General features: G+C 39.3%; 1 protein-coding gene across 1 annotated transcript in view; it reads left to right on the top strand.

Moving 5' to 3' along the window:
• The first annotated feature begins 2295 nt into the window (after nucleotides 1-2295).
• sema3aa (sema domain, immunoglobulin domain (Ig), short basic domain, secreted, (semaphorin) 3Aa) overlaps nucleotides 2296-14594 on the top strand; it is a 47413-nt gene continuing 35114 nt past the window's right edge. Inside the window, exon 1 of the mRNA XM_065285082.2 lies at nucleotides 2296-2810. Within this exon, the coding sequence (XP_065141154.2) occupies nucleotides 2699-2810 (112 nt within the window). The 5' untranslated portion in view covers nucleotides 2296-2698. The remainder of the gene's footprint in view (nucleotides 2811-14594) is intronic.

Here is a 14594-nt window from a genome sequence, read left to right as displayed (position 1 = left end):
AGCAAATTTAATTATTTGTGTCGATAACATACAAAGTCAATGCAATTTGCGAATTCTCGTCAGGTGACTCAAATTATGCAAAATTGCATATAGTTTTTTGTGCAAGTTGAAACATTTCTGCGCAACCATAAACTTCACGACACATTGTCTTCTCAAGCCAATTAGCGAATACCTTTTTTAACATCTTCTGTATGTGAAAATAAAGGAGAGCATTGTTTTCATTTGCGCAAGTGACGGGAAAAAAGTGACGCAAATGATGTGATTTGGACATTGCAAATGGTGATGCAAATTATGAAAAATTTTTACGCAATCGTGAAATTTGCATTGTCGTGGAGAACAGCATTTTTCATTTGCGTGAGAGGCGCGAAAGACAATCTATACCGTAAGTAATATGGAGTGAGTTAAGCAATGTGCATATTTGCTTTGCTTTTGGTATATACATTAGAAACTTAAAATATTTTTTAATAGATAACATGAATCAATAAATGAAGAAAAAGCATCCAGTAATAGATGGCAAATCCTTAAATGTTTTTTGAAATAAAGAAACCTATGTTAAAAAAATGCCAATAAGATTTTGAAAAGTAGCATAGTTTTAATGTATTTTGTATTCTTTTATTAACAACATAATTCCTATAGTAATAAGTGTGTTAAAGTATAATTAACAATAAATATCAAATGGTAGTATACATTGTTGTATTAGGTACGTTGTACCTAACATGCTGACTGACTGATAAAAAACTACCATAGTAAACTCCATGTAAGAAGGGTGGATAGGTGGGTGCACGGCTTTAAGCACGCAGCGTGCTTGTGTACATCTGTGCACGCATGTTTGCGCTCCTGCGTGTCTATGCATGTCAGCGCAGCATGAACGTTTACCTACAGGCCAAGTCGTAAGTCATGCACAGGTAATCATTTACACAAATTGCATACATACAGTATATTGCACATCACAGCCAATCCAACAGGTGCCAAAAACCTGCTGCATCAGCACGAGAGATAACACGCAGTGATACACTTGACAAGCTTACATCCCCGACACAAATGTTGTATTCATCAGAGTCTCTTTGACTGACAGGATCCATTTGCCATGTTTCAAGGTGGCTGCTCCGCAGTGCAGCTCGTGTTTCCGAGGCTATATTTACCACTTTGCCACTGACAGCCGTCTGGAAACTAGTTGTCAATGAGCTATCTCGTTTAAGCGCGCTGCAAGTCGCAATTCATTAAGACATCATTAGTCAGAGCGCAGCGCCTGGCAAATCCCCTACACGCTGCTGTGAGAGGGACGGGAGCAGGAAAAGCTCGCCATACCACTGAATTTACCTGGGATACGGACTTGGATGTGGATAGATGGATGAAGATCAGGCTGCTTTCAACCACTTGGTGGATGTTTTTAAAAAGAAAAATTGTGCCATTGTCCCACCCTTGTGTTGTTCCAAACTTGTATGATTTCTTTAGTTAAACAAACAGGAGAAACCAAACAATCCCAGGTTGAAGCAGGACACTTTTTTTTCGGAATCCCTGTGTGAAAGGGGCTAGACAATATGGCTTTTGAAGACTTGAAAAATATGCCATGCAAATCAGGAATTTCATGGAAAAAAGTTAGTTTTCGTAATTTCTCCTGTTGTGTCCATGGAGCAAAGAATAAGGGCATGGAAAGACATGAGGGTTACCGCTGACAGATTTTTCATTTTTTGGGGCGAAATGTTCCTTTAGAAGGTGTGGATGTGTAGGATCTTGTCTATCATCCCTTCAAGTCTATTTGGTGTATACACTTAAAGAGCATGTTTGTGTGTAAGGGTGATGAGATACAGCCACGGACCCGCTCATGAAGCCAGGAAACACTTACGTACGGCAATGATAGATTCATGGATTTTTTTACCTAGCCGATGATGTATGGTGACTGGTTAAGCACGCTTTTGCGAGCTTGTGAAATACCTTCACGCACTCAACGGGTGTTTGCCGGGTACTTTTGTCTTTAGCACTCGGGGGTGAAACGTCACACATTAACACCTCTGTCTATCAGAGACTTTGTTTCAGCATGGAGATAAAGACCATGGCTTGAGAATAACCAAAACATGCATTACAGATAGATAGATAGATAGATAGATAGATAGATAGATAGATAGATAGATAGATAGATAGATAGATAGATAGATAGATAGATAGATAGATAGATAGATCGCATACCTTACAGCTCCGCTCCTTCGTTCACCTCCTCCCCCTTTAGCTGCTCCCCCTTCCTCCTCCTCCAACCCTCCCCTTCTGCGCTCCGGTGGACGGCGTACTTCTCTCTCTCTCGCTCTCATTCAGGCTGAGCTGTGGACACAACCAGAAGCAGTCTGTGAGAGTGTGTGTGAGAGTGCGTGTGTGTGATTGCCGGATCCCCGCTGAAACTCTACCTCTCCGAAAAACTCAAAGAGTCCCACTCAGCCATCCACCTCACCAACCCATCCCAGAGGAGTACACCTTTACCCCCACGACTACTGAAACGCCCCCCACATGGAGCCATGTGAACCGCCGTCTCCTGCCCGGCTTGGGATCTGATTTGGGATTGCCTCCTCAGGGAGAAGCTCCAGGCACTGGATCTTTTGAAGTAAGGAGGGACTGCGAAGATCTCCCCCATCCCGGAGGGAATCACTGTGCTCTGGGCGTTGTGGGCTGCAAGCCCCCCTGGGCTGGAGGCCAGCGCTCCAGCACCATGGATTACCTAGTTTGGATTTTTCTGCTGATGTGTGGGGTGGCGTTACCTGGAAGAGTTGCACCCCAGCACCCCAAAGACAACGTCCCCAGACTGAAGCTGTCTTATAAGGGTGAGTTTTAAAATTAATTTGGCTTCTCTCCTGCGTATGACAGATTGTTTCCATATGTTTAGTGTGTTTTTCGGGATCTGGTCCAGTGTGTGTTGGCTGTACCAGAGCTCTGTGCTATAGGTTTGGTCTCTGTTTTTGGGCTTTCGTGAGTGCTCAAGCACAAGTTTGATTTCTCATGCATCCAAATTGAGTTCAATTCCTTTGTTTGGGTGAAAAGCACTCGTTCACCTTTACCCATCTTTCTTGACCTGTATATACTTGACAGTGCATATTTCCAATACTTGATACAGTACATTGCACGCGAAGGCTCGGGTGATGCTGGCCGCTATGCATAAATGGTGGTAATATCAAACATGTTATTCTCTGTACTATTTTAAAGGAGACAGCGGAGAGATCCAGACTATAGCAGCCTCTTTGTAACCGAGGGCTTTCATCTCTTGCGGAAATAAATTTTTGCCATATTTTTGGCTGCTCCTTTTTTAACGTTTAAGCTTGGGTCTCGTTGTGGTTCTTTGTTCAGGAACATGACCAAAAGTATACGGATCTCTGCGTGGTGGCATTTTTGCTCTCACTCCCTCATTTCGCAAATATAGCCTTCTGTTCTGTTAGTGAATCTGCGCTTCTGGTGTTTGTGTTGATTGTATGGTCGGTGTGTGGCCTCCAGGGCCATTTAACATCCTTGCATTTCTTTTTAAGATGAAGGATGGGTGAAATGAAAGATTTATTTTTGTCTGAGAATGTGTTCGGAGAAGGATGTGCCGAGACGTTTTATTTAAGAAATCAATCTTTGAGCATTAGCATCTGGTGTTCAACTTTAAAGAGAGAGACTAAAAATTTTAATGTAAAAAAGATGCCGATCCACCTGTATCTAATCTCATGTCTCTTTGAGTTAATGCCATTGTTCCTAGATAGCCCAAAGCATTGTGGGAAAACAATCTCACATTGCATCATCACAAACTTATGCCACCTGTGAACTTTATGACTCTCTTTTATCAGAACCCTGTAGGTCTTTTGTATTGTGTAATAGCCGTGTCTCATTTGATCAACAGATGTTATTGCATTTTCAAAGGAAGTATGGAAGGAGGTAAAGTGTATTCTCCCATATTTGGGCAAAATTAGTGTGTTTGGAGTTTCGGAACAGTTGCCTCCGGCTTGCTCACTAATGGCATCTACATTTACATTTATTCATACAGCAGATGCTTTTATGCAAAGCGACATACAAATGAGAAAGCTTTAACATTGAGTCGGTGGGGTGACAATAAGTGTAATCTATAAAACCATGCATTAATAAAGACACATATTTTTTAAACATTGCTTTAAATGCAATTGTTTGGATAAATCATTTCATTATAAAGTTTATTATAAAATTAAAATACTTCAGTTTTGCATATTTATGTCTATTTATGTCGTGCCAAAATAATTTGACCTACACTCAATTTATGACCTACAACTTAATATATAAGCAATTCCAACGTTATGGATGTGATATTTTCAGTCAAAAATTTAAATATAATATCTTAGAAAATGTTTTTATTACCAATATATTCAACCATCTGTTTATATTTTCCCAAACCCCTGATGATAGTCAAATGCTTGAGTCCAGACATCAGAAATATATCAGTCCATATTCTTGTTTTTTGTTTTTTATATAAATGTGACCATGGACCACAAAACTAGTTATACGTTGCACGAGTATATTTGTAGCAATAGCCAACAATACATTTACAAAATTGTTGATTTTTTTTAATGCTAAACATCATTGGGATATTAAGTAAAGATCATATTCTAGAAAGATATTATGTACATTTCCTATCGTAAATATATATAAAAATAAGTAATATGTGTTGCTAAGGATTGCATTTAAACACTTTAAAGGCGATTTTCTCAATATTTAGATTTTTTTTGCACCCTCAGATTCCAGATTTTGAAATGGTTGTATTACGGCCAAATATTTTCCTATCCTAACAAATGCATTAAAGGAAAGTTTATTTATTTAACTTTCACATGATGCATAGTATTTGTTGCAAAACAAGATAGCTCCGTTTTTAAAATTTTTGTCAAAACATGTTTATTATTATGTTCTCATGGTATTATTTTGTTTTATGGTGCTACTTAACTGTATTTTTTAAGTTATAAAGGTTTAAATCAAAACAAACCAACTGCAGTTGAATTGATATTAATTGGAGTTATCTTGTTTTGCAACGAAACTCTTCATATTTTGTTAATTTCCTATCGTATATAAAAAATATAGTAATATGTGTTGCTAAGGATTGCGTTTAAACAACTTTAAAGGCGATTTTCTCAATATTTAGATTTTTTTGCACCTTCAGATTCCAGATTTTGAAATGGTTGAATTTCGGCCAAATATTTTCCTATCCTAACAAATGCATTAAAGGTGATGATGCATATTTCTAAAATTGACCTTTATGACTGGTTTTGTGGTTCAGGGTCACAAATGTGTTATGGATGTGACCAAAAAGGACAAAAAAGTTTTAAAGAGACAACATACTTTGTAGGAATTTTGTGAATTAAAATAAAAGAAATTGAAATTGAAGGAACAATGTTATGGATGTGAAATTTCTCTGTCCTGAATGTGTCGTTCCAAACTATTTAAAAAAATGTTTGAAAACTTAAACAGAGACCTTGCATTGGTATTTAAGCCACTAAATATTGTTTTCTGAGATATCAGTATAGTTAAAAACTTTTGGTAAAAACTTGGTGAAGTTGACATGCATGGAAATGATCATTTTGTCTGTATTTCTGCTTCCTCCATAACCAAGTCTTAAATTCTTTGCCTTATAGTTTTTTTTGTAGTTTTCTTATATTAAATGTTTTATGTAAAGCTGCTTTAAAACAGTGCACTTATGGAAATAAACTTGACCTAAATGATATTTGGCCATAGTGCAAAGGAAACAATTTTAGCTGGCCATGCTGTTAAATGTTTTAGTATTTAGTTATGACTACTGAGCAAACTTTGTTACCCAATTAATGTCTAATGAGGTACCCTCAAACCAAAATCAGCCCTCTCCTACATTAGTTCACAATGAGATCTCCCGTTGGATAAAATTGTGATGTGTGAGACAAAAAATGCGTCGATGTGTTTTTGGCCGGCGGTATGTGTGAAAATGGAGGCAGGCTTGGATAATTAGACACCTGGCCATGGTGATGGAGCTGTGTATGTGTGTGATGGAGAGAGATAGTCGTGTCCACAGGTGTCTGATGGCTCTTTTGATGCTGTGCGCTATGACAGATCGCTGTTCACACCCACACAGCGTCTGAGTGTTAAAACCAGAGAGGATGGAGGAAAAGTGCGAGGGGGGAGTTTAATGAAGGCGGTGGGCAGACAGCAGTAGTTGGCCAGAAGAGGATAGTCGTTAAGTGAAGTGTCATTCATTCACTCCCCCTGTGAATGCAGCATAGTAATTAAGCCAAATAAACGCGCAGACACGCTCTCCAGGGACGCGCACTCCTGCGAGCGTGGAGTGAGCGCTCATCCGAGGGGACGGTATCATTTACACACACACATATAGATTGATCGCAAGTTGCACATGGAGATTCGGGGACGCTCGGTGCCATGTCGCCTCCGGGGAGACCGGTCAGGCAAACGCAGAAGGGAAGATCCATCTTAGCCGGGCACAGTTGTTAAGCGATGGCACAGTGATAGATTTTCCTCTCCGTCTCCATCCCCTGTAATTATAATGCCACCATGCCGTCTTTTTATTCCTTCTGCACGCTTTAAACAACCGCCGGCGAAAATTGCTCTTGTCAGGGCTATCAACGGGCTCGTTCGTCTGTCAGCGTGTTGAGGATACTTGCCTTCGCATGCTGTCGAGTCGAAATTAAAAACTGCCTGTGGGATCTTAAAGGTTGTGAATTTACACTGTAGGATTAGTGGTGCCCAAAAAGTCATAAATACCATCCGACACAGATTAGGAGGGAGGGGGTCTGTGAGTATGAAGACAGTGCCACCTGCAGGTGGCAATGTGCAGGCGTGTGGCTCTGATGAAGGGGGGACCCTTTGTAAAAAAAAAGTAAAAGGCAATCCCAGGGTTACCCGCTGGTGAAACGGTGCATCGGGGACTTTAAAGTGCTTGTGAAACAACCTGATAATTACCCACTACAGCATAATTACCAGGCTTCCCGTTTCATTACTCTGTCCCATGGCTTTCTGGGATTGATTGGGATGGGCGACGCTGGGAAGCAGAGAGACTCTGAGTCGTCGGAATTCAGCCTGAATCTTCTGAAATAGACACTCCTCGTCCAACCGCACTGGACGCAGACTGGAGGAATCCCATAATAGCGGGCTGGTCGCTGGCTGACGGGTGAAGTTCAAGTTGGCGATAGGCCAGGATTTGAGGAGGATGGGAATGATTATAAAGAGGCTAAGAGTGATGTTGGTTTTTGTCTCTCTGTTCAGTCTTCACCAAATCTGCAGTAGATATTCAGTCTCTCTCTCTCTCTCTCTCTCTCTCTTTTGCTTATACTATACTATAAAAGATAAAAAGATGAAGTAAAAGATAAACATCTGGGAACACAAAAAGTGGCATTAATACTGAGGTTTATTTTTTTGCATTAATTCAGTTTTAAGTTTTTATCTAATGTCCTTCCTTTTATTCACGTTATCTCTCCGTTTCATTTCCTAGTTTTCTTTTCTTTTGCTCATAGGCTGTCTGTTATAAACTTGAAGGTCACCTGAAGTCTTTCTGTGGGATGAATTATTTACTTTCTCGTTCGTTCTCATTGACCTTTTTGCATAACACTGTGTCCTGTTGTGTTTAGTCTTCGGTTAGTCCCGCTCTATCGCTTCTTTAATGAGTCTCGGTACACTTTATAAACATATACATTCAGCTTCTTCTTTAAGTTTTTAATAAACAATGTGTTTGATTATTTAGATGCAGTGTATATTTACACCTGTCCTTCATGTGTTGTGTATTAGATTACCGAGTGAATATTGGGTCCAGTGTGTCAGAAAGTGGTGCACCTGTTGTTAAATTTCAATAGCGTCCTCAGACAGTCATTTCCTCACGAGTCGGATTTCATGTGACTGCACTGCAAAAAAAATAATGACTTTCTTAGTATTTTTGTCTTGTTTTAAGTACAAATAAATCTAAAAATTCTGCTTTTTCTTAATGAGCAAAATAACCTAAGAAAATAAGTCTAGTTTTTAGACCAAAAAAAATCAAATTTAAGTGAATTTGTGATTAAAACAAGAAAAAATCTGCCAATTGGGTAAAAAAAAACTTGAAATAAGTTTACTTCTATCGTAAACACTTAATTTTAGAAAGAAGTTCAAGATTTTTTTTTCTTATCCCATTTGCAGATTTTATGCTTGTTTTAAGCACAAATTCACTTCAATTTGATATGTTTTGTATAAAACTAGACTAATGTCTTTTTGCTCATAAAGAAAATGCATCCTGCTTTAAGAATTTGTAGATATTTGTACTTAAAGGGACAGTAACCCCCCATTCAGACAGCCAGCGACCAGCAGTAGCAGAGCGACGCGATCTCATTCATTTCAACGGAAACTGGGCGACTTCCGGCATCACGAGCGAAAGTGACCGTTGGCGACTGTATGGGCGTGTCCAGCCACGCGAGAAAGTTAAGAAAAGTTTAACTTTATGCAAATGTCGAGCGAATTTGGGAGCTACTACCAATGAGAACAAAGCAGTGCAGTTCACGTCATCCTTCTCTCGTCAGTTACTGGCTTGGATGGTACTCCTACAGATTTAGAAACGCCTCATTGAAAGAGACGGGCGACACAGAGCGATAACGTCGCTGGCTGTCTGAATGTGGCTTAAGTAGGGTTTTATGTGTTTTATTAATCAAAATCAATGTCTTTATTCATAAATATGGCATCGTTGGTGTCAAATGACCTCTGCCAGTGATCTGACTTTTCTTTGTAAGCTTAGAATTTCTTCTCTTTACTTAAATTGAACGGGTAAGTCCAAGGAGGCTTCCATGTCGTACATGTTTCGCAGATTGATAAACTAAATTAGCAGAGAGGAACAAAAAGCACTTGCCTACCAACACATTTCCACAATGAGTTGAAATGTGAAACAGCTGAAACGGACAAGGAGATCAGTGATTACATAACTGCTACCGTAGTTGGAACACCCATTTGGAAAAGCGAGGTGCTAGAGAGCACTGTTCGTTTGAATGCAAAATAAAATTTCACCACTAGATGGGGGTAAATCCTACTTATTGTCCCTTTAAAACAAGACAAAAATACTAAGTAAGAAACTGATTTTTTGCAGTGTGGGTTAGTGTTTATTCGTGTATGTGTCTGAGCTTGTTTGCTGTACTGGTGGTTGATTTCTGAAGTTGGTTTTTTTGTTTTTATTTCTCATTCTTGAGTCTTTGTACAGTGCTTTACACAATAGATATTATTCCAAAGAAACTTTACTAAAAATGGGTCTTACCAATTTGGTTGAATTCGTAAGGTGACTTTGGCTGATTTCTCTGACAAGTCAAATACTGTAATGAAACCTTAGAAATAGATATCCTCACAAACCATATGTGAATAAAAACCCAGTTTAAATTCCACCTTGTAAAAACTCATTTTAGGGAGGAACTGAAGCGCACTGACCCCTCAGCCAACTATAATATTTTGTACAATAATATATTTTATACTATATTATATAATAGTTATTACTATTATAATGTTATGTTATATTATATTATTACTTAAATAGGGTGTCTCTTATAACTTTTTACGGCAATCCATATTTCAGCTGTTATCCTTTAGGTGGTGCTCTTAACCAACTAATAAAACAGTGAAGCATCCACTGATCCAAAAACAGTAAAAACTCTGTGTATGTTTTGATCATCTTTCTGAATCTGATTTTTAACAAAAAGTTATTTACAAAAATGCAATTATTTTAGCTTTTTGCTAAAATAAAAGTTTAGTATTTTTGATGAAACCTACCCGAATTTGAGAGCTGATAAAAAGAGAACAAATAAAGTAAAATGTGTTTGAGGGTCTGTTCTTTTACTTAATATATTGTTTGTTTATATATTTAACTAATTAAAAATCCTGAAAGGCACTAAAATTTTGTGAAAAACTTAAAAAATGCTGACGCTGGCTGGCAACTTTTTTTAAACGCTGGTGGGGAAAGAGTTAACAGCTAGTCAGCTGTACTATTGAAATGTATGACACCTTTTAAACACGGGTATACTTTACTAATTAATGTAATATTTTCATGTTTTTTACACTGCCAATTACACTACAGTGGTTTACTGAACAGTAGAGAGAAAATGTGGTCGGTTGTGTAGTTATCAGAAAGACCGACCAATCCACACAATCGAATCCAAATCTTCTTGACCAATCAGGATTCGGTCTCTGTCACTTTCTTGCTTCATTTTGTCTCTCACTAGGTCAGTCTCTTCAAACTGAGACCTTAGGTGTGTCCCAATTCAAAGGCTGGGTCCTTCAAAGGACGTGTCCTCAGAAGTGAGTACTCGTTCTTTGGAGGTCTCAGCCTCCGAAGTCCGGGAAGAGAACTGAAATGAGACGGTCTAGCTTTCGGAGGATCCATATGTTGCGTCACCAGAGGGACACAGCAGAGATGTTTCTGACTTATTTGAATGAATACAGAACCAAAAAACATATTAATTTTATTTTAGAAAATATGACGCGTTGATGTAGATTAAACTTATCAAAAGTATATCAAATTAATCAACCTTGAATTTAAAAAAGTAAAAAATTATTTGAACCTGACCTCTCTAGCTCGCATGTTCTCAAATAATTAATTTTCGGGATCTTGTACATCATTTGCATCATCAGGGAGCCGCTATCGATAACATCTGGGAGAGGTGGGATATAACCTTAATATCTTTAATATTGACTGAGTAAGGTCATGTCAAAGACTTTAATGCTCCTAATCTCATTATTAAATTGAGACCTCAGGGTCACGTACTGTATATATGAATTGTGTTAAGCTTAAGCTCACATTTTTATCTGACATTATCTCTCGCTGCCTGTATGTCAGCTGCGTTTGTGTGTGTGTCATCTGGAGCGCTGCTGAATGGATTGTGTCTTTAAGCTGCGTCTGGCCTCACAGGCCGTGGCCGAGGGCCAGCTTTAAACAGACTCTGCGGTTCACCCGTCATGTCGCGAGCAGATTCAGGGGTAATTAAATGGTTCCACATACTCTCTCCTCTCTCTGTGGATCAGGGCAACACTGGAATCTCATGCGGTCGCCTACAAATATTGCATTGCAGTCTGCGAGAAGAGACGGATTGGTTTTTTGTGCTGCACACAATCTTAGGTAGAGCAACACGTGGGGTTGCAACACACACAAATAAAGAATGAATGTGCATCGTTTAAACACCACAGACAATGGGATATTTGCCTTTTGACAACATAAATTAATGCAACGTTTAATTCATGAAAAAAATGGATTACTTAACTTTCATTTAAAAAATCCCGATAATTTACTCACCCCCATGTTATCCTAGATGTTTATGTCTTTCTTTGTTCAGTCAAGTTTTTTGAAAAAAAAGTTTTAGGATTTTTCTCCATATAATGGACTTTAGTGAACCTCAACAGTTTACTGTTTCCAAGGCATAAGGGTCCTATCTAGCGAAACGATTATAATTTTTAGTAAGAATGTACTTTGATTATGTAATACATAAGGTCACGCTGGCGCCTCACATGGCTGTTGCAAGACAAGAAGTTGTGGAGTAAATTATCATTTTTCTTTATGAAAGTGGAATATTGCTTTAATGCATTGCATTATTTATATCAATAGTTGGGTATCTGATGGTTTAGTAAACGCAAATTTAAGTTGCAGTATGTGTTTTCCTGTAGTTCACTGGGTATAGATGAATATCAGTCATGTGACCTTTTACGCAATGCCGCCATCTTGAGTACCTACCGAGTACCAGTAGGCTACTGACAAGCATTGGCTAGCTTGCTACAATTTACGGATTTGTTATCTTTTACTGTCTATGATTCTTACGGATACAGTAAAGGGCTACGAAAGACAACATTTTGCACCTCGACTGTCAAGAAAAGAAACGCTACTTTAAAAATATATCTTGGTTAGGGTGTGATGCCTACTCGATCCCTGATGCATTCTTCCAGCCGCTGTCTCGCTGCTACCGAACTATCACTATTTTTACAACACTAAAGGGCGATTTATAGTCGTGCGTAGGTCCTACGCCGTAGCTACTAACACCGCGTCGGCTCTACGCGGACCGCAAGCGCTGTGATTGGTCCACCAGAACCCCTCCCGTCAGGTAAAAAAACTGTGTCACAGGTATTTCCGTTTGAGACAGTGAAAACAAAGATGAGCCAAGTTGAGGAGTGATTTAACTAAAACGGCAACATAAGTTGCTGTTTATTTACTTCCATCATTGCTGGTCTTCTCAAATTATACACAACAAGTTGCTATTTTTTCTTCGTTTGTGGGTTAACTTGCTTATAGCTTCTTCTTCTGTGACGACTTCTGCTGCTACTGTGGTTACACGCGTGATTACTGCCAACCAGCGGTTTCGCGTGTGTTTGCACGTCGACGCGGACGGCGACGCAAAAGTATAAATGAAAACCGACGCGGAACCTACGCCATTCGGGTTTACGCCGAAGGACCTACGCACGACTATAAATCGCCCTTTAGGCGGCACAACACAACATGAAACTTTCCTCGAAGTATCACCTGGATCTCTACACATAAACGCGAGCATTGAGAACATTGTTTGTGTACACACAACGTTTACTAAAAAGAAAGGTTTTGAACAACTGACTTTGGCTGTTATGGTGTCCGCTCGCCATCTTTGACAGACATAAAGAATCGATCTCCAAATGCGAATGAATGAATCTCATATGAGGCTCCTTTTTTAACTAGAAGGTCAATATTGTTTATCACTTGCGACAAAACAACGAATTATCCGTGCATTTATATGGAACTATGCTTTAGGAGCTATCCATCTTTACTCTCCTCCCTCCTTACGTCGCATTCGGAGATTGATACATTGTGACTGGCAAGATGGTGGCAATTGGACACCAAATACAACTAAAGTCAGTTTTTCAAAACCTTTTTAGTAAACTCTGTGTACACAAACAATGTTCTCAATGCTCACGTGTAGAGACACAGGTGATACGAGCAAAGTATCATGTTGTGTAGAGCCTTCTTAGTGTTGTAAAAATATTTGAATGCTCACATCATATTGAAGGCATAGCTTCTAGTTCTTTTGCGACCACTTCAGGTACTCAAATGGCGGAAGACAAGTTTGAGATGTGAGTGACGTCAGCTGATATTCGTGAATAGCATTGAGTTAGCAACACAAAGGTCATGGGTTCGATTCACAGGGAACACGCATACTGATAAAATCTGTGAATGCACTTATAGTAACTTTGGCTGAATGCGTCTGATAAATGTAAATATAATGTTAATGAAGTTCGGTTGGGAGCATAAATCATTCATTCATTCATCCAGAGAGACGTCTTTTTTGTTACAACACACGGTATTTGACACAGTGATTGTTTCCTGTTGGTGTCACTGGGAATCGGTCAACCCCCATGTGTGTGGCGACCCTCTCTCGACAGCCCTGTCAATCTCGCACCAGACCGAGCTCTCATCCTGACATCCAACCCGGTTACCGGGGCAACTTACCAAAACCCGAAAGTTAAAATGAAGCAAAACTAGAGCGTATTCATATCCCAGAGCCTAAAGCAACATGCAAAACAGTGTGGTAAGGAAATTTCTGTTTCTGAAATCGAAGTTCTCTCATGCGCAAAACCATCAAGACCGAGCCACACACTTAGTTCATTGAGAGAACGAGAAAAGGAGAACTTTTGCCAAAACCGTGTCAGTGTAGACGACGTGTGTGTTGAAGCACGCCATTGTTCTGGCTTAAACAAATAGGTAGCGCCCAAAACCATCTGCAGTACTCTTTCAGTTTTTATTCCTTCTTTCCTCACTTCTCCGGCTCTCCTGGGATGGTGAGTAGCCCGGGGCAAAGCTAAAACACAGAGGTAGCACATGCACATGCATATTACGCCTGCTCACCCCCACCTGCATATTAGCTTGTCTAGTGGCGCTCATGGGTTTGATTCCCGACTGTAAGTCGCTTTGGATAAAACAACTAAACTGCTTCATTTCAATGGCATTAAACTGGAACTATTTCTAGAGACTTTGTCCTTGGAAAAGAGAGAAAGAGCTTTGTTTAGCTTTCTGCTTCTTCAACACTCACACTCCATTTGCTTTAAGCTGCTATCCAGGGAGATGTAGTCCCAGATAAAGTGTGTATGTGTGTGTTTGTGTGATCACGGACCATATGAAGGCTACCTTTTGTGGCGGCCTTGCCAAGGCAGCAATTTGAGAAAAAATGCCTTGTCTTTAGAGTTCAAGCACCAGTCGCTCACTTTCAGATGGAGAATAGTGAAACTGCCAGACATGTCGGTCAGATCTTGAGCCAGAATGGCAGGAGAATGAGGGTTGGAGAACTTGCACCTAGCAGCGGTAATTTAGCTACTGACAGACAAGTTAAAAGTAAAAGAGACTGAGAATAGGAATATTTGGCACAGACAATGCACAAAAAAGGACTTGAATGAGTGTGATGGATGAAGACAAAGTAAAAAGAGAGAAAAATGAGGGAGAAATGGTATGAAATTTGATCTATTCTGGAGGAAATCAGTGTGATTTTTCACTTCAGACTAAAAGTTGAAGGATCTACATGTTGGATAAAAAACTTTGAATATTTAGTTCTTGATGTTGCATTACAGATTCTGATGATGATGTCTGGAGTTGTGAACAAAAATATTGTAAATAACACGATTTGGCT

This window comes from Paramisgurnus dabryanus, chromosome 1, assembly GCF_030506205.2.
Source record: "Paramisgurnus dabryanus chromosome 1, PD_genome_1.1, whole genome shotgun sequence".
NCBI lineage: Eukaryota > Metazoa > Chordata > Actinopteri > Cypriniformes > Cobitidae > Paramisgurnus > Paramisgurnus dabryanus.
The sequence above is the reverse complement of the archived record's forward strand: the minus strand, read 5'-3'. Positions and strand labels throughout refer to the sequence as shown.